This window comes from Chionomys nivalis, chromosome X (assembly GCF_950005125.1).
Source record: "Chionomys nivalis chromosome X, mChiNiv1.1, whole genome shotgun sequence".
In the NCBI taxonomy this organism is placed as follows: domain Eukaryota; kingdom Metazoa; phylum Chordata; class Mammalia; order Rodentia; family Cricetidae; genus Chionomys; species Chionomys nivalis.
Genome location: NC_080112.1, coordinates 131395838 through 131416642, shown reverse-complemented (window position 1 = coordinate 131416642; position 20805 = coordinate 131395838). Strand labels below are relative to the sequence as shown.

The window sequence follows — 20805 nt, the reverse complement described above, 5'->3', positions numbered from 1 at the left end:
CAATCATTCTGCCCCATCTTCCACAATGTTTCTTGAGCCTTAGGTGTGGTAGTGTTTTGTAGATGTATTCATTGGAACTGAGATCCAGAGCTCTGTGTTTTTATTGGTTGTGGTTTTCTGCAGTGGTCAATAGCTGTTGCAAAGAGATGTTTCCTTGATGAGTAGTTAGGACTCTATTAATCTATGGTTATAAGGACAAATGTTTATAGACTGTTGTTAGGGATTATATTAGCATAATAAATTGGTGATTCTCCTCCAGTTACTATGATTTCAGTAGCACTGAATAGTTAGCTAGCTTTCTAATACTAGGCATTGTTTCCATCTTATTAAGTGAGTCACTAAGTTATGTAAAACACTACTGTACCTTTAGAGTTATTGTGCCGTGCTTGTCATTGATGTGGTTCATAGCATCATGGCTGAATAGGACTGTTAGTTGTCTCCCTCCTTAGGATGCTTGCATAGTGCCCTCTGGTACCCTGAAAGCTAGTTTTTAGAGATGGGGCAAGACCATTGCTCTCTAAAACCTTGTGTCTTCCCTTAAGGCACAAGTAAAGAATGCTTAGAAATAAACACAGCTAAGCACTGACTGGGCCGAGCTTCTGAAGTCCAGTCAAAGAGACGGAGAAGGGATCTTACGAGCAAAGGGGCCAAGACCATAATGGGGACACCCACAGAGACAGCTGACCCGAGCAAGTGGGAGCTCACTGACTCCAGACTGACAGCAGGGTAACCAGTATAGGACCAAACTAGGCCCTCTGAATGTGGGTGACAGTTGTATGGCTTGAGCAGTCTATGAGGCCACTGGTAGTGGAACACTGGTTTTTTTATCCTTAACTGGGTCTTTGGAGCCCATTCTCTATGGACGGATACCTTACCCAGCCTAGATACAGGGAGAAGGGCCTTGGTCCTGTCTCACCTTGATATGCCAGACTTTGTTGACTTCCCATGGGAGGCCTTACCCTTTCTGAAGAGTGGATGGGGATGGAAGGATGGAACTGGGGAGGTGGGGGGGAGTGGGAGGAGAGGAGACGGGGAACTGCAGTTGGTATGTAAAATGAAAAAACTTTTAAATAAGATTTTTTTTAAAAAAATACTGAATACTGACTATATTTATGAGCATCCTGCGGCACATGCCTTCTTCACACTATCATTTTAATTTTCAGTTCACTTTTCAATTTCACTTTTGTTGACAATCTAAGAAAAATTTGTGCTCTAATTCTTCTGTAATGTGTTTGATCAAATAATGTAATAACAGGCAATATCTAATTAGATAATCACCCAATAATGAGATTCTTTTAAAATTTAGTTTGGATCATCATATTTTAGAGGCATTCCCAGGTCAGTGGTTAAGTGCTCTTGCTGTCTTTGTAGAGGACCTGGGTTCAATTTCCAGCACCCATTTGGTGACTCACAATCATCTGTAACTACAGTTCCATGGGACCCAACACTTTCTTCTGGCCTCTGAAGCAATCAGTCATGCAAATAGACAAAGACACACATACAGAAACAACATCCAAATAATAAAATAAAAAATAAAAGATGTTTTTTAGAAAAGCATTCCCCATAGGTTTTCATGGAAATAACTACCTGCTGTTTTATTGTAACATAATTTTTCATTGTTCTGAAAACTGTGTTTAAAGTACTTTTCCTAACAGACATTTGAGCCAGATGTGACACTGCCTAACTCAACAGAACAGAACAAAACAAAACAAAATTAGCAAAGGGCAAAAGGAAACATTGAAAAGCTTGAAAGTGACCTATAGTTCTATTTATATGTAGACAGTGTAAAGAAAGAAATGAGTCACACAGACATGTTATTATCACAGTAAGTCCTTCTGCTCAAAAATAAATTTCCTTATTGCCAATTTTCATATTCCCCCTATTTCTTTAATATGATCATCAGTAGTTTTCACTGGCCAATTAGCCTGAGTAGAATACAAAAGAAAGAGACAGAGATGAAAGAAATAGAGATGAAGAACAAAAAGGAGGAACGCAAGGGAGACGGGAAAATAATAAAGAAATAAAACTAAAAATAGATTTCCATAGAACCCAGCTATGCCACTCCCGGGTGTTTACCCAAAGGACTCCAGGCTAATATATTACAGAGCTATTTGCACATCATCGTTTATTGCAGCACTGTTCATAATAGCTAAGCGAGGGAACTAACCCAAGTAGCCAACAACAGAGGAAGGGGTAAAGAAAATGTGATGTAGATTGAATTTTTTTTCAACTATGAAAAAGAACCAAGTCATATCATTTTTGGGAAAATAGGTCTTAGTTTTCTTTCCTGTTGGTGCAATAAAATACACAAAAACAACACAGAGGAGAGCTCATCTTGGCTCACAGTTCTAGGTTATATAGTACTTCATGGTGGCGAAGCTGCAGCAATAAGAGCTTGAAGCAACAGGTCACATTAAGTCCACATGAAGAAGAAAGGTCCCATAAATACCTATGTGTTGCTCCTCAGCTCCCTTTATATATATATATATATATATATATATATATATATAGCCCAGGATCCCCTGGCACCGCCCACAGTGGGCAGGCCTTCCCACCTTAGTTCATGTCATAAAATAATCCCTCATAGACCTTCTCAGAAGCCCTTCTCCCAGGTGATTCAAGATTGCATGGACAATGAAAACTAACCATCACACATAACTAAAGCAAATTAAGCCAGGGTTACAAAGACATCATATGCTTTCTTTTACACCTGGCTCCTAGATTTTATATTAGATACATAAACCGTGCATGGATATATTATGTGAAAATAGAAGGAAAATCATCTGGGGAACCAAAAAGGAGTAATGAGAAGAAATGAGAGGGAGAATGGGGGAAGAGTAGAGTAGGGTGGGACACTTGCTCAGCATACAATTTGTATTTGTATGAAAATAGTTTTATGTCTCTCACCATTGTATACAATATAATGATACACAATGGCTTTTACGATCAAACTCAAACTGGTCAAAGTGTAGCAAATAAAGTGGCCATAGGGTGACCAGCCTCAATCAGTACATCAACCCCATACACACTGCAGACTTGGGGGACATTTTGGAAGAAGAGGTGGAAAGATTGCAAGAGCCAGAGGACCAGGACACCACTGTGAAATAGTGTCTTCTAGACATAAAGAGTTTCTGAAAGAATTCATTTCTCCAGGGACAAGTCCCTATTCAGTCCCAAGGGTCATCCATAAACACGCGTACACTTTGGACAACATTAATTTGACTTAGTAGGATGTGTACATTTGTGAGTGTGTAAATGGAGATTGTAGTTTCGTTTTCCAGCTGCCCAGACCCGAATAATCACACAAAAACTATATTAATGCCAACACTGTTTGGCCAATGGCTCAGGTGTATTTCTAGTTTATTAGTGTATGTATTTCCATGTGACCATGGCATTACCTCATTTTCTACATGTCTTGTTTTCTCTGCGGGTGGCTGGCATATTCTCCTTCGGCAGCTACATGGCATCACCTTAAGTCTACCTTCTTTCTCCCTTTATCTCTTTTTGATTATCCAGCCTAACTATATTCTGTCCTGCCATAGGCCAAAGCAGCTTCTTTTTTAACCAATGGTAATAAAACATATTCACAACATATAGAGGGGCATCCCACATCATGAGTGTGTGTGTATGTATGTGTGTATCTATATCATATGCATTGTCAAATATGTATGAGACAATAATAATTACAGAAAAAGAGGCAATGAATTTGAGAAAGAGTGGGAGACACAGGATAAACTAGAGGAGAGAGGGAGGGTGGATATGATATAAATACAGTACTCACGTATGAAATTCTCAAAAAATATTAATAATGAAATTTAAAGAAACACATCTTAAGAACACTCTGGCTCTTTTCTTCCCATGAAACTTCAACCCTTACAAACGCATTGTGTAACTAAATTTCAGCTTCAACTGCTGCTCACTGGGCTGAGAGTCCCGGCCTAGTTTCAGGATCCCTGAGGCTTTGATGCTCCCGCACTCCCCGCACTCTCCGCACTCCCCGCAGTAGGTACTGCTGCAGACCTCTGCTGAGGTTTCTGACTGACTCACTTTGAAGTGAGCCAGAACTCGGTTCTCTGATGCTAAATTGCTGAGAGGGTTTGAGACTCTCAATGATGACCTCACAGGCCCAACTAGGTAGCTGGAAACTCCGTGTTAGCAGAACTGGGCTGAGCAAACAAACGCCCCTTTCAGCGCAGCTCAGAAGGTCTTTCAGAGAGGTGGGGCAAGCTTTTCCACTCCTGATCATGGCAAACTAGCTAGTGACCGGGCAGAGCTTCAGAAACAAAATGTTAGAGGAAAAAAATCTCTTTGAAACCCATCAGAGGCGATAATAATGCGAGAAGCTGGAATCCTGGGGAGAAATGAAGTGCAGTAGAAGGCTGGCATTCTGCATTATTCTCGCTTGAAGCCTTCACAGACTTCAAGTAGCTATTGGGTGAAGATGGGTAATAAGAGCAGCCCAGGAGCCCCTGAAGGAGGGGCTTCCTGGCTAACAGCCTGGAGGTTAAGCTGAGATCCCCAGAGGGGTAAACGTCAGCAGAAGAGGCGAACTGGAACTGGACCAGGTTACAGCTTGGGCCTGAAATACCCCCAAACACAGACTAATGCTCACAGAGGACACAGATCAGCTTCCAATTTGTTCAGTTCCAGTTAAGGTTGATTCAGTACTACCTTCCAGCTACCAACAAGAGCAAAGACTATATTTTCTGAAGATAATAGCACCCAGAGCCTCAACTTACCTACAGGTTTTCATACACAAACATAGGCATTCAAACAAAAATTGCTTGGTCTTGCAGGAGACAATATAGGTCGGTTGCCATAGGACAACGAGGAAAAAGTTACAATAGAAAGAGATTTCCCCAAACTGACTAAAACCTTCAGGACACAGATTGAAGAAATACTATGGACCCCAACAATGGGAACAAAAAAAACAAACTATACATCTATATGCACCACAGTAATACCATTCAAAGTTGAAAAAAGACAAAAAAAAAGTTAGATTAGAAAAAAAACACAATATTGTTAAAGAAACTACAATAAAACTGTGACTTCACAGAAGAATTCAGATGATGATGACTGGTAAGAGCAAAGTGTCAAGAGACAGAAACCCCCCTCTCAGAATTCTGAAAATATTCTCCAAAAGTAAACCCCAAATAGGCAGTATCAAACATAAACTGAGAGGACGTGTCACTACTGGACTCACTACTAACTGGGACACCATAGGGAGTTCTTTGGCCAGGAGGAGACTGATCTCTAGAAATCACAAAGGAAAGGATAATGCAGGAAAGACAAATAGGAAGATACAGCAAAATCTAAGGGAGCATAGGGAGGAGAGAGTGGAAAGGGAGTGGGGAGGGAGCAGAGAACAGGAGGGATCAGGAAGGTCCAGTTGGCAAAGTTTGCAGAGAGAGAGTAAGGAAAGGGGTATCTTGATAGAGGGAGCCATTATGGGGTTAGCAAGAAACCTGGCACTAGGGAAATTCCCAGGAAACCACAAGGATGACTCCAGCTAAGAATCTAAGCAATATTGGAGAGGGCACCTGAACTGCCTTTCCGCTGTGATCAGATTGATGACTACCTAATTGTCATCATAGAACCGTCATCTAGTAACCGATGGAAACAGATGCAGAGATCCACAGCGGAACACTTAGCTGAGCTCCCAGAGTCCAGTCAAAGGAGGGAGTGAGAATGTGAGCAAAGGGGTCAAGACCATGATGGGGATACCCACTGAAACAGCTGATCTGAGCTAATGGGAGCTCACTGACTCTAGACTGACAACGGAGGAAACAGCACAGGACCAAACAAGGCCCTCTGATTGTGGGTGACAGTTGTGTGGCTTGGGCAGTTTGTGGGGCCACTGGCAGTGGAATCAGTATTTATCCCTAGTGCATGAACTGGCTTTTTGGAGCCTATTCCCTATGGATGTCCTACCTCAAGAGATGTGACAGATTTTTTTGACTCTCCATAGGAGGTCTTACCCTCTCTGAGGAGCAAATGGGAAGGAAGTGGTGTGGGGAAAAGGTGAGGGAGCAGGAGGAGGAGAAAACACTTAGAGAGGAAAAGGTTTATTTCACTGCCAGTTCCATCTAACAGTTCGTCATCAAAGGCAGTGAGGGCGGGAACTCAAGCAGGGCAAAAACCTGGAGGCAGGAGCTGATGCAGAGATCATGGAGGGGTGCTGCCCACTGACTTACTTCCCATGGCTTCTCAGCTTTCTTACAGAACCCAGGACCGCTAGCCCAGGGATAGCACCACCCATAATGGACTCAGTCCTCCTCCATCAATCACTAATTAAAAATGCCCTCAGGCTCGCCTACAGTCTGATCTTCTGGAGACAATTTTTCCTTGAGGCTCCCTCCTCTCTAATGTCTTATGTCAAGCTGACATACAACTAGCCAGCACAGAAGGTAAGAAAAGAGAGAAAAATTATAGACCAGGTGTGAACAATAAAAAAATCAAGTAATAAGGTAAGACCTTTGATTTAGATATATAAGTAGAACTGAGTTTACCAGTGTGTGTTCGTAAAGCAGAAGCCTGTGACCAAATTACAAGTTATCAAGTGTATTGCACCAATTTGCTTGTGTAATTCAAAATACCAAGACTGGTGAAGATAGCAAAAAGCTCATAGTAGGTGCCATTCATCAAATGAGTACTTAAGATGACTCAAAACACAAGAAAATGGAACTACTGTCAACTTTAGCAACCTATATAGGAAGCAAAACTTGGTAGTGGCTGCAGCAGTTTGAATGTCCTCCCTCCACCGAAAAAAGCATAGGGTTGAAATTTGGTTGTCATTCAAGCAGTACAGTGTTAATAGGTGGGAGTGGTCAGATTATGAGGTCTCCAACCTTAGTAATGGATCAATGCCCTTGTTTCAGGAACGCATTAGTTTCACCAACAGTGAATGGCTACTTTTTACAGTTTAGTGAATTTTTTATTATGATATTTTTTGCATGTATGTATCATTGTGCTTTTGTTATATTCACCCCTCTGCTATTGTTAATTTTTCTCCTTCCCAATAGTCCTTCAATTTTCAAGTCACATATATAAAGCAAAGAAAGAAATGCTCAGGGAAATAATCATGGATTGTATGTACTCAGGAGAATGGAAGACATATATCTACGCTAAAGCTGTAAATGAGCACTTACGCCAGATTTATTTATCATTATCCCAAGCATGGACCCTCACCACTTGCTAGCACTTCTTGGATGTCACAGCCTACAGAACAATAAGCTAAATACATTTCTTTTGTTTATAATTTACTCGGTGTAGTATTCTGTTGTAACAAGAGCAAAACAAGATTAAGACAACAGTTCTCAAAAACTCTATAATTCTAAAGGTTTCTATATGATAGGCTCAATAATGAGTTGTGGAAGATGGATGGAGACTTTTCTAACCTCTACTAAAAACTGATTTTAATCATCTATGATAGAACACAGCTGTACCCTTCTAATTTCTGTTTTAAATTTTTCTCCTCATTTTAATGTCAAATTTTCACTTTTCAAGGAAATTGTAATGGCAAGCCATGGTATCCTATTTTTTTATTTTTTGAGAATTTCACCTGAGTACCATATTTACATCATTTCCATCCCTCCTCCTCATCCACCTCCTCCTATGTTTCCTTCAGTTGTTCTTAATCCATGACCTCTTCTCCTAGAATTCTAATTCATGCATATAATATACATATGCCTATAGAAATACAGTCCGCAGTATCAATTTAGTGTATTGATAGTGTAGTATTTATGTGTAGTGCTGACCACGTGGGAATGGATAAGCTACCAGGGGGCTCATTTTGGGGGAAGACCAATTCTAATTTCTTATAGAAATGACTGTTCTCAGGACTGGGAGTGTGGCTCAGCTGTAGAGTACATGTTTAGCATGCGTGCCTAAGGTCTTCAGTTCAGCCTCAAGCACTTAAAAAGAAAGCAAAGAAAAGGAAATAATATGTCCAGATGATGGTTATTTTAAGAGGAGACAGATGAGGATGGAGCCAAAATATTTAAGAAAACAAGCATGGTCAACTCAGGAAGCTAGTTAGTAGGTATTATCATACTTTTCTAAATTTTGTGATGACTATGGAATTTATTAACTCTTTTAACTTGCAATTCATTTGATTATCAACTCTATTGTATAAGTTCTAAATGACTTTAAATATTTGTTTGTTAAACCTTTTGTTCAAAATTTCTTTTGGTTTTTCTTTTTTAAAAACACTCCTCAGTTTCCACAAAGCCTAGCTCCTGTCATCTGTGGCTGGTGCCACTGTTGTTCTTGTGTTACTCTGAATCATCAGAGGAAATGAACATGATTTACAGATCATAATCAAGTATTCTAGGTGCATCCGGTATGAACCATCTGAATTCATTCATCCCTTTATTCCTCCTTTCATGAATCTTTCATTTCATCTACTCAGCAAAGATATCTTGAGCACTCAGTGCAGGCTAGAAACTGCTCTGGTATCCGAGAATGCATTAACAAATGAGATAGAGTCCTACTTTATATGTGTATATAATCAAGGGTGTACCCACCCTGTGTGCACACATGTACAGAGGTCAGCAGTTGACATTATCACTCTTTATCTTATATTTTGAGACCGGGACTCTAACTGAACCAGAAGTTGACCATTCAGATTGAATAGCTGGCCAGCAAGCCCCTAGTATCTCTCTATCTCTGGCTCCCCAGTGCTGAGATTACAGGCATGTTTTGGGGATCTAATTCATATCCTCATGTTAGCATGACAAGCACTTGGCCAACTGAGCCATCCCCCCCAGTCCCCAGACTCCCATTTTTTGTGCTTATGTAATTACAGTATGACAAAAAAAGGAAAGAAATTCTCAAGAAAAATAATCATGGATTGTACGTACTCAGGAGAATGGAAGACATATACCCACGCTAAAGCTGTAAATGAGCACTTACGCCAGATTTATTCATCATTATCCCAAACCGAAAACACTCCTACTGATCACGAACAGGAGGACAGATAAATAAACCATGGCACATTGATGCTGTGAATATGACACAGCAAAATAGGAGTGGGTTACTTACACAGGCAATACAGTGTGGTAAAAGGTACCAGACTATATGCTACCATTTATGGAACGTCCTGGAAAAGACGGAGGTTTTCAGGAGCTGAGGTGGAAGGAGGGGGTACACTCCAAAGGGACCAGAAAGAATTTGAGGAGGCGATAGAAATGATATTTATTTGGACTGTGTCGGTGGAGGTGATGTGGTGAGGTGGGGAATTTCAAGGCTTATTGATGCCCCCCCTAAGAACTTACTATGTATAACTTACATCCCAATAAACCTGGAAAAAAAAAGAAATAAAGTGGTTGGCAGGATGGCATTGGCCAGTTTGTTAGACCGAGTGGCCAGGGAAGGTCTCTTAGAGAAAGCTACTACTGTGGAACAGAAATCTTTTGGATGTCCCTCTTTGCTTTTACTCAGAGGTGAAAAAGAGGAAAGCTTCTGTTTTCCATTTTATGCTGAAAGCATGTGTTTTAATTAAGAGAAAATTTATGCAACCCCACACACCAGGAAGATTTATAAGTGCAAGAATGCAAATTTGGTCTATTTTTAAAGAATGTTATTGACAGGCACAGTTCAAAAAAACCTCACCAGGGAGCCCTTTCATGAGATGCTGCGTGTTTCATGATGAAGTTTGTGCTTTTTTTTTGCCGTCATGCATATTAAGTTGCCAGAAATGATACTTAATTAATCACATAAAAGCCTGACACTTGAATAGATAATGTGTGAGAGACAAGATGAAGGTTTTTGTTGCCCGCCTCTCTCTCCTCTTCTACCTCATTCCAGTTGAGAGAGAGCCTGGCTGGGAAGCTCACTTCCGCAGTACCTGGGCCGTACTCATTCCCAAATCTGGTGGCTACAGCGCTGCTTCGCCATGGCTATGGGCAGACACAAGTTATACTTCCTTCCAGAGTGACAGCTTATGCCTCTGAAAACCAAACTATAGAGAACTTGGAACTGGCAGCCCACCCAACTTCCTCTAACCAACGGACTTTTTTTGGATGGACGCTTTAGAAGAAACTAAATTGAATCTTCTTTTTGTGAGAAAGAGATCAATCTCCTCAGAATCCAGGAAGCTAGGCATAGTAGCCAGAGACCTGTTGACGTGAACAGAAAGAAGAATCCTTTCTGTGTTGGATTACTCAGCACCGTCTTTTAGAACAGCCCGATTTTGAGCCTGTAGCTCCCAATGTCAGGAGAAGGGAAATGGAATCAGACTGTAGTTTGATTGTTGCTAAAGAAAGTGTCAAGTTTTGCTAAAGAATTTGTGGCTTGCAGTGAAGAGAGTAAGGCTTTAATTTCCCTTCCCTCCAAGTTTGTCCTGAAGGTTAAATCGCATCACGTGTTTCTTGTTTCTATGTTAAACAAGGGTTGGAACTTGAAAAATTCCTGCTCCAACTGCTAGCTGCTTGCTTAGACTATGTGCTCACTGCTCAAACATCAACCAGACTGTAGTTCCTCAACTCTTATAAGTAGAGTGGACCCTGGGTGTTAAGGGGAATATGAACTTTCTAGAGCTTCCCAGTGCTGAGAAGGCACAGAGACAAGTAGATCTCTAGGGCTTGTTGGCCAAGCAACCTAGCCTACTTGATGAATTCTAAGCTAGTGAGAGACTCTGTCTCAAAAAACGAACAAACAAACAACCAAACAGGAAACATGGACAGCTTCTGAGGCTAACCATCGGCTTCCATACATACATGCATGCGCATGCACACAATTCTCTCCCTCTCTCTCTCAATCTCTCTCTCTCTCTCAAAACAAGACAAGCTACCAAACTCTGCCATTTTACTCGGCCATTTTACAGGTAATTAAGCCAAGGCCAGAAAGTTAGTTAAGTAACTCGATCCAACTCCCCCACATGGATAGCAATAGCAGATAAATGTCTAAAACACAGGCCTGTTGGTGCCCACCCAAGCCTATGCATGGGGATGAGGAATGGAACCGTATACTTGTAAAAGAAAGAAGCATGTTGAAGAGTGGTCTCAACAAGATGCGACCATGCATGAGCGCACTAGTGTATTGTGAAGGCAAGTGCAAATGGAGAGAGAAGACAGGAACCAAAATTGGAGGGGTTGTAATGTGAACCTGAAATTGGTCAGCTGTGGTAATCCTGGGATTCTACTTACTGAGACAACTTTGAAATCTTTTTTGGGATGGTGACATTGGCATAAAGTTTTCAAGGAACATGTTCTTTCCTTAGTAACAAAGACTCAACCTCACCTATGGATAGAGAGGGCTGCAGAAGGGTGGTTGACATGAGCACTGGCATTGCTGCCAATCTATGGTGGGCAGGCACAGACGATTACTGCTGTTGAGTCCCACTCACAAGTTGGAAAGCTTGTTTCAGTAGCTTTAGGTGGGGCCTAGGTTTCTGTAGGGTTTGGAAAACCCCGTTTGGTTTTGATGATCATCCACCCTGGATAATTTGGTTGATCTGTTTACCAAGCTATTATATATGGAGGCTCATCTGGAAACTGCCAATATTTATTAAATATAGGCACTCATAACTAATGCATCTCAGACTTGAACATATGCCTTGAAGAAATAAAGTATTATGCCAACCAAGAGATATAAAGTCCCACCTCTAAGTAAGAAGCCATCTGCAATTGATAGCTGTTGAGAGAGGGAAAATCGATTGTCTTCAATAGAGTGGCACTTGGCATATCAACCACACCCCAGAGCAGGACACCTGCTCAGGAGCAGCTGACCAATACAAAGTAGACCCCATGCTTATCTATTTTGTGTGTGTGTGTTTTTGTTGTTGGTTTATTCTTTTTTTTTTAAAGAGAAGAGCATGAAGTTGGGGAGGTGGGGAGGTGTTAGGATCTGGGAGGAGTTGGAGGAGGGCAAAGAATATAATCAAAATATGTTGTATGAAATTTTGGGAAAAAAAAGAAAGAAAACCACCAGGCAGTGTTAGCACATGCCTTTAATTCCAGTACTCGGGAGTCAGAGACACGCAGAGCTCTGTGAGTTTGAGGCCAGTCTGGTCTACAGAGTGAGTTTCAGGAAGGCTCCAAAGCTACAGGGAAACCCTGTCTCGGAAAACAAAAACAAACAAACAAAACAAAACAAAAAAGAATGGAATACCCAGAAAAAGTTCTCAGCCCCAAATAAGAAATACATCAGTATTCATCAGGATAACTGAGGTCTTTTCTTTTAGTGGGATCCTGCACACAATCAAAAAACTACTGCTAAACACACCAACACAGATGAATAGCACAGAACTCTGCCAAGCATAAGAAGTCAGATAAGTTGTATTCATTGTATGATTCCATATGAATACAATAAATAATACTGGGCGAATGAATCAAAGTAACAATTGCCTCTCTGGGGAAGGGGCAAGGTACTGGAAACCTTTAATATCTCAATGGTGTAGTGGCTACACAGTTACATGGACATTATGTAAAATATTGAGCCACTAACTTACTCTACTGTGTACATAGATGACACATTGTAAAGTATAGAATTCATATTTACATTGCCAAATCCATAAGGCTGTTGTAAGAATCTTGTAGCTTTCAAACATAAGATAAATAGGAAAGTACAGTCTTGTGTTATCATCCAACTGGCAGGCCGCTGAAGGCAGTGTGATGCAGCACCTGTAATTCTGGTGACCCAGCAGCCTTTGCAAGGCCTAGCCAAATACAGAAAGTTAGTGAGGACACACTGCAGCTGCGGTGGCATTCAACTCAGCTTTGCACAGAGCTTTCCCTGACTGCTGATGGCGAGTTCGGTTTGCTCTGCAACTCTGGGAAGAGGGTCCCTGCAGCTGCGGTTTTCCATTCCATGCCCTCCCTTTCCACTCTGTTCGCCTCCCGGAGGAGACAGTAAACACCATCTGGACCACTGCATTCACCAGCCCGGAAACCCAAATCTCTTCTTCCCATCAAGAAAATTATACTCAGCCTGACGTGCCCTCCACCAGTGGAAACCAGCCATGGAGCTTCGGCCAGCTCCAAAGTTTGCTGGCCCTGAACGAACGCAGAAAACTATCTGTGGTCATTAGTACCTGGGGGTGGGGGGAGGCGAAAAGGCGGCGTGCAAGGAAGATGAGGGTGAGTGGAGAATTCCTGTCTGGTCCACCCAGTACCCTCATTTCCGAATCATTCCTTTTAAGTCTCTGAGAATATCATCTGTACTGAGCAGTGTACTTTAAGTAGCTTAGGATAAACAAATGGCCGCAGACACTGATAACACTATCTTTATTTGTTCATTACCTACCAAGGCCAGCTCACCTGAGGACAGTTTGTTCCTTTATAAAAAGAAACTCCAACACCACATGTATTAAGATGTAGACCATTTTCTTCAGATTCTAAACTTTTAAGAAATGTACCTATGCTTTTTCCAGTATACACTCTGGTCCTATGTATCCTTAACATATAGCATATAGTTGAGTTAACAGCTTGTAATCCACTGGACCTGTTTTTCTTACTTTAGCTATTTAGCATATGCTGTATCTGATAGTCTAATCATTTCTGTATTCAATCTTCAGAACATTAGATATGGTCAACAATGTATGTGAATATCCTGCAAATATTTCTTTCCTTGCTGTTCAAACACGGGTTTTATTTTTTTTAACATGATAGATGTTTGATAAATGCATGAGAACAGGTTTTAAGATTATGTCAATGCAAAATCACACACACATATATGTATATATGTGTGAGTGATATATATATATATATTCACAAAGATATATTTTTCCAGAATAAAAGTGGACATCCAGCCCACTAGGCTCCAACGACATTGAACATAGAAGGGCACTAATAAAGCTATTAAAATTAGAAGTCACCCTTGAACAACACTTGCTTAGCCAGACCAAAGGGAGCAATCATGTTTTAATGCATTGAAGGACAACTTAGAAAAATCAACACACAATTGTTCTGTTCAGACACACCTAAAAATCAGCTGTAAGAAAAGTTAAGACTGTCCCAGGAAGACAAAGTTCTGAGAAATGGAGCCTATTTTTCTTTCTCAAAGATTTCACAGAGGGGCAGTGGAAACTTCTCTGTTTTCTGAAAGGTTCCAAATTGCTTCTAAGACACATTAGCCTGATATTGAAACTATGGGGTGTGATTGTCCTTTTCACTGCTTAATTAATTTTTTAGGGAGGGAGAAGACAGGATAGACAGTAATTTTTCTTCAGAAAAAAATGTCCCTTGGTCTCGGGCTTAGAGATTTAATTCTCATTTGTTTCCTCCTGTCTCTGCCATTCACTCATTTTTCTTTTCTTAAACTAATATGCCACACTCCAGATGTAATTTCCAGAACAAAACCATGCCTGGAAGGGAGTTTGAATTTGAGTAAAACTTCCCTTTCCTGAAGGCAGCTCTCCTGTGTGGTCCACCACCCCAAGAGAGGACATTAAGTTCCAATCAGTACTTACCTGTCTGCAGACAGTGCCGTAAGTGTGAAGACAGACACCCCCACCGAGGTAAGCTGAATAAAGGGGATCAGTTTGCAACCGATCCTGCCAAAAAGCCATCTGTCAGCCAGGTACTTGCTGGCATCCACAGGGGCACATGTTACCAGTAGCAGCAGGTCTCCCAAAGCCAGGCTAGAGATGAACAGGTTCGGCACATTTCGCATGGACTTGACTGTACAGAAGATCTTGATCAAGGTGATGTTGCCAACGAGGCCTATCACGATGATAATCCCATAAACTGCAGGAATGATATAAATGATTCCGGGGTGGAACCAGTTGTCCATCTTGGGGGGATTCAGACTTTGATTGAAGGTGTTGTTGCAGTACAGGAAAGAGTCCACTTCCAAGTTCAGGTGGGAACAATTGTTCAGAGCCATCTCAAGACCTCTCTCTAAAAAGAAGTACCTTTAAGATGCTGCTTCTTAACTTCTGGTTTTGCAGTCAGGTGATGAAGTTAAGATCTGTGCTAGGCTCTTGATCCCCTTTAGTAAAAACACCCTGAATGCACACACACTGGTATTCCAAAAGCTAGCTTAGTACGTTGATGTTGGTTCTGCCCCAGCCTCCACACCACCAGTGAGCAGTACAGTGTAAATGCCCTAAGTTAACAAGCAACAGAAACTCAGCCCAAAGAAAAGCTTAAGATTAAGCCCAATCTGACCCAGCTCTTCCTACCTCCATTCTAGTCTGAGTCCCTCTGGCTGCAGTTTACCAAGAACTTTGGGATTGGTATTTTCACACAGCATTTCCCGTCTTTCCTGATATGTAGAACCTGGAGGTTTAAAGTGGGTAGAAAAAAACTGCACCAAGAAAGCCTCCAATCCTATAGGCAGGATGCTTTGCACGTCACTGGCTTCCCCAGCAAACGGCAGCTCTCCTGAGCTGGGGCTCTGAAGAGGAGCCAGGACCACGTATAGACAGCGAATGCCAGCCCCCTGCTGGACGCTTCAATCACTGCCCAGCTGCCTGCTTTCTCCAAATGAGAACCAGCCACAGATCGCAACTCCTGGGGCTTAACAGATAGATACCTTTCTTTGCCTTTTCATTTAAGCCAGCAGCACCTATGGTCGGTATTTAATAAATGCTGCTCTCTGCAGCCTGGAGCTATCTCTGATACTATCTCCATGAGTTCATATGTGACTCATGACACATAACACCCCCCATTTCTAATCTTTACTAATGCATTAGAATGGCACGTCCGGGTCTGTGTGTGAGCTGTCCTACTTAGTCGCTCTGGAAAAGGGACTGTTAATAACAATTGCAAGTGCAGAGCTCACACCATAAACCTTCAGCCACAGACCAGGAAAAGCAGAAGCACGGTGCACATGGGCTCTTTCCTGAATATTTCCCAAGTCCCCATATTCCTTAACCATGGAGTCGGCTGCATGCTTAATACTCAAAGATCAATAATCTTTTCCAGAAGAAAAAATTGCTTTTTCTTCTGATCTAAAAAAAATCACATGAACTAGCTTTTGGTGTAGCTTTCAATTTCCTCTGAACTAAACAGTTGTGGACTCTCCCAAGAAATGGGGACGGAAGGCTGGTGAAAGAAATGAGTTATGGACGAAGCAGTGCTGAGAAAGACTCTATTAAAAATACTATCAGAATCAGGCTTGACCTTTAGCGAGCACTAATAAATACATTATAAGGCTATACCTTCAAGATTTCTGTGGAGCCGGCCCTTTCTGAAAGCCAGTTAATAACAGACAATGCTAGCGAAAGGTTCATTTTTCAGGACCTATAAGAAAGAAAGAAAGAAATGAGGGCTTTCTGCTATGTCGGGGCCCACCAAGAAAGCTTCCAAGTGTGTTGTCATGGACCCTTGCAGCTTTTGGTACCCAGTTGGCTGCTGTACCTCTTTTGTAATATGAAAGGTTCCTCGCAGGCAGAAGACTAATGGTACGTGCTTGTAGGTGGGAGGGTTTCTTAGTGGAGTGTAGCATCACTGTTACTGACTCAATAACCATGAGCCTAGTGGTGTCAATCAGCCGCTAGTAGTACCACTTACTGATGTAGGACATGGGCTCCAGTCCTGACTGACCCCTCTCATTTATTACCTTGGCACATTGCTTGAGCAAGTTACTTATGCATCCTCAGGTTCACGTTCTTTATCTGTGGAGCGGGGATAATTTATGAAGGTCAATAAAACACAATCCCTGGTAAGACTGGATAGTATTAATTCCATTTGATTAATTTTAGCTACTTACCAGGATTACCATAATTACCATTTGGGGACTGACGTGAAAAGACTTGCTCTGGAACAGCTCAGAAGACTGATTGATCTCAAATCAATAGACGGGAGTTCCACTCACACCAGTGAAACACCAACTCCTGTATTTACCTGAGGGAAATTTATAGCTGCCGGGCACTACTTACTACACATGTAAGAGGCTGGACAGTGGCACTGAGCAAGGGGGCCACTCTTTAGACGCCACTGCCTTTCTAGAATGGAAAAAGAGCAGCCACTGTTTCTTCAGAAAATGTGACGCTTGGTGCTGAAGGATTGCTAAGTGTGGACTAGAGCTTTTTGAACAGAGAAAAAGCAGCATGTGATTAGTGGCACAAAGACAGGAGATGGCACTGAGCAAGAGAAGCACTAGAAACCCTTTTATAAAGGTCACTCAAATTAGAAGAGACAGCGCAAGGAAGGTGCGACATGAAACAGCTGGAGGCACTTTGGTGAGACAGTATTGAATCCCATGTTGTTGCTATGAAGTTCTGCCTACACTGTTTGGGTACACAAAGAGGACTTGTGGGCTTCTTGTTGTTTCTTCAGACGCCTCCATGTGCTGAGTCAGTCTCACTTCTTAAATCCACTTAGGCTATTAGTGCTTCTTCCCATATAAGCAGCTGTTGGCATGTGTTGGTTTCTCAAAGCTGCTGTTAACATCAGGCCTTCCACAGCAGTATAAACTGTTCTAACAGTATTTTCAGAGTGAAGGTCTATTGAGGCTTGATATCTACTACTTTTTTTTGTGTTGAGGCAATGATGTCACTTGTGTTTTCCTTGTAGTCAACAGATCACATTTTCTACTCTTCCAGAAAAGTTGCTCTTCTGTGAACTTTAATAGAAGAGGGACAAAGATTCGATCAGATTTAGGAAGGTAGCTGGATTCTACACAATTAAAGAGAAGAGAGAAAGTTTCTTCGCATGATTATGTGCTGGTATTCTGGTTTTCATCAGCTAAAATTATTGAAAAGGCAATAATATATATACACAACTAAAGTGAGCTAGTTACAGTGTGGGTGTGTCCAGAGAAGAGCTGGGGATGCAAAATAAAATAAAGAGTATTGGATCTGCTGGTGAAGACTTTTCATTTAAGATTTCAGGTTGGAGATTAGCCTATAAGGTACAAGTCTTAAAAAAAAAATAGGTGGGCCGGGAAAGATGACTCAGCAGTTCAGAGTGTTATAGTACTCTTGCCAAGGGCTGATTTCAGTCCCCAGCATGCACATCTCCCAAACTCCAGCTCCAAGGGGACTCGTGCATTTAGCCTCCGCAAGTACCTACACCAACATGTGTGTACCCACACACATACATACAGATACACACACATACACATAATAAAAATGCTAATCAGCAAGATTCTTGGGGTGCATTGTTAAAATACAACTTCAGAGGCCCTATCCTATATATACTCATTTTAAATCTCCAGTGCCAGAACCAAGCAATCATTGTTTTTCATTTAGGGCTGCAGGGGATTCCAGATCTTTGCAGTCCTAGGGGTTAATGAGGCCAACACTATAGGCTCTAGAGATCATGTCAACATGGCAGTACTTATTGTGTCCTTTACACTGAGGGAGTAAGAAAGGGAACAGGTTTAAGAGTTTACATTGTTGCTATGGGTTCTTGCTACCTGAGAGAAATCCTTAAGACAGCAGCATGAGCATGACCTCAGCACCAGAGGCTTGTCTCAAATGGTTGAGCTGTTTGCTCAGCTCTAGCAACGTGACTTCAATCCTTGAACCCCACAAGGTGGCAGGAGAGAACTTACTCCTTTGACCTCCATACTGTGTGCTACATTAGTGCCTGCGCATGCTCACACACATACAAAAAGGAAAATAAACAAATAAATAATAAATACAATTTTAGAAATGAAGAATCCTAGGCACTCCCCCTTCCCCCTGATAAGCTGCACTCTTCACTGTAACAAGATGCACGTAGGCCTCAGGAATAGCTGGGATCAATGGTTAAGAAACCAGAGTAGAATGAGAACTGGGCATGAGGCTAGAGGCTTGCTCAAGTTCAGCATGGAACCAGCAACTGAACCACCTCAAAATTCAACTACGAACCACTGCAGCCCTGCGCTTCAGTGTGGAAATGCATGTCTGTAGTCCAAACACATGGGAGTCTGAGGCTGATGTGGGAGTGATTTCTTTCTAATCTGTTGCTTTCATTGGTTAATTAATAAAGAAACTGCCTAGGCCCATTTGATAGGCCAACCCTTAGGTGGGTGGAGTAAACAGAACAGAATGCTGGGAGAAAGAAGCCGAATGAGTGAGTTGCCATGATTCTCCCAGTCCAGACAGACGCAGGTTAAGATCTTCCCTGGTAAGCCAGCTCATGGTGCTACACAGAATATTAGAAATGGGTTAGATCAATATGTAAGAGCTAGCCAGTAAGAGGCTAGAACTAATGGGCCAGGCAGTGTTTAAAAAAATACAGTTTCCATGTAATTATTTTGGGGCATAAGTCATGCGGGCGGCCGGGTGCCGGGGACGCAGCCCTGCCGCTCTTATTACAACATGAGGCAAGAGAGTTAAGAGTTCCAAATTGCAGAACAAATATATAAAAAAATATTAAATACTGCACGAGGAGTTCTTCATACCCCGGATAATGGTCAAGAATTTCCTTGAGATTCCTGCTAATGACCGAGAGTTGTCCCTTTGTCTTAGACTGCATCACTATATTCATGAATAAGACTCTAATCACAAAGATCCACCTGCCTCTGCCTTCTGAGTTTGGAGATTCAGGGCATGTGCCAGTTCTCCCAACCATAGGATGGTGATTTTTTTTCTTTATTATAGGAATATCACTCTGAGAATAAAAAGCAAGGATAAGATGGGAGTCATTCTAGAGGGAAATTCTGAACCTGGTCTTGTGCCAACTGAATTCATTGTAGGAATGAAGGAAGGTAAGAGAGTCAATGAAAATGACGTGAAGACAGAGAAGGAAAGATTGAAGAGAACTGAGAAACAAGAATGATGAATGTCTAATACTCCAAACATACGGAGAAAGGCCCAAGAGTAGCATGACCTTCAGCTTTGATGAGGTGATGTGCTGAAGGTCAGTGGGCACTGGGTATGGTTTTACTGGGAGATTTGTGACAGCGGCATGGGGAAGCTGTGCAGAGGACTACAGCAACTCTTGCTTGAAAAGAATCAGAGATGTCAAATTTTAGTGCTGCAGCAGGAACAGACAAGGCAGATGACTCTATCCAGATCCTACAAAACTGGGATTGTTTCAAGTTCCCTTTTCTGTTCCCACCGCTCTTGACTTTTCATGGGCTGGAAAACTTCCGTGAAAGACAAAGGGTGTGTTCCCAAAGAGCTGAGCCTCATGAAGCTGCAGAAATAAATGCAAATGACCAGAGAAAGCCTGGATAGGAAGCTCACATTCTTTTTAAATTTTTTTTTTATTTAAAAGGTTTTTTTTTTTCATTTTACATAGCAACCACAGTTGTGTTTCCCTTTTCTCCTCCCACTCTCTCCCCACACATTCCTCCCACCCAACCCCCCATCCACTCCTCAGAAAAGGTAAAGCCTCCCATGGGGAGTCTACAAAGTCTGGTATATCAAGTTGAGGTGGCCCCTATATCAAGGCTGAGTAAGGTATCCCTCCATAGGGAATGGGCTCCAAAGAGCCAGTTCATGCACTAGGGATAAAGTCTGTTCCCACTGCCCGTGGCCCCACAGACTGCCCAAGCCACACAACTGTCACCCACATTCAGAGGACCTAATTAGGTCCTATGTAGGTCCCCCAGCTATCAGGAAAACGCACATTCTTAACTCACTTTAAAGCTAAAGGAACACTCAACGTTGTGATTTTTTTTTATTGAAAAAAAAAAATTTCCACCGCCTCCCAGCCTCCCATTTCCCTCCCCCTCCTCCCCCTTCTCTCTCCCTCCCCCCACTCCTCTCCCCCTCCCTCTCCAGTCCAAAGAGCAGTCAGGGTTCCCTGCCCTGTGGAAAGTCCAAGGTCCTCCCCCCTCCATCCAGGTCTAGGAAGGTGAGCATCCAAACTGGCTAGGCTCCCACAAAGCCAGAACATGAAGTAGGATCAAAACCCAGTGCCATTGTCCTTGGCCTCTCATCAGCCCTCATTGTCTGCCATGTTCAGAGAGTCCGGTTTCATC

The 20805-nt window shown here is 42.1% G+C and overlaps 1 protein-coding gene across 1 annotated transcript in view; it reads right to left on the bottom strand.

Moving 5' to 3' along the window:
- Positions 1-14826, bottom strand: part of Grpr (gastrin releasing peptide receptor) — a 34307-nt gene extending 19481 nt beyond the window's left edge. The window contains exon 1 of the mRNA XM_057760418.1: positions 14411-14826. Within this exon, the coding sequence (XP_057616401.1) occupies positions 14411-14826 (416 nt within the window). The remainder of the gene's footprint in view (positions 1-14410) is intronic.
- Positions 14827-20805: the final 5979 nt, after the last annotated feature.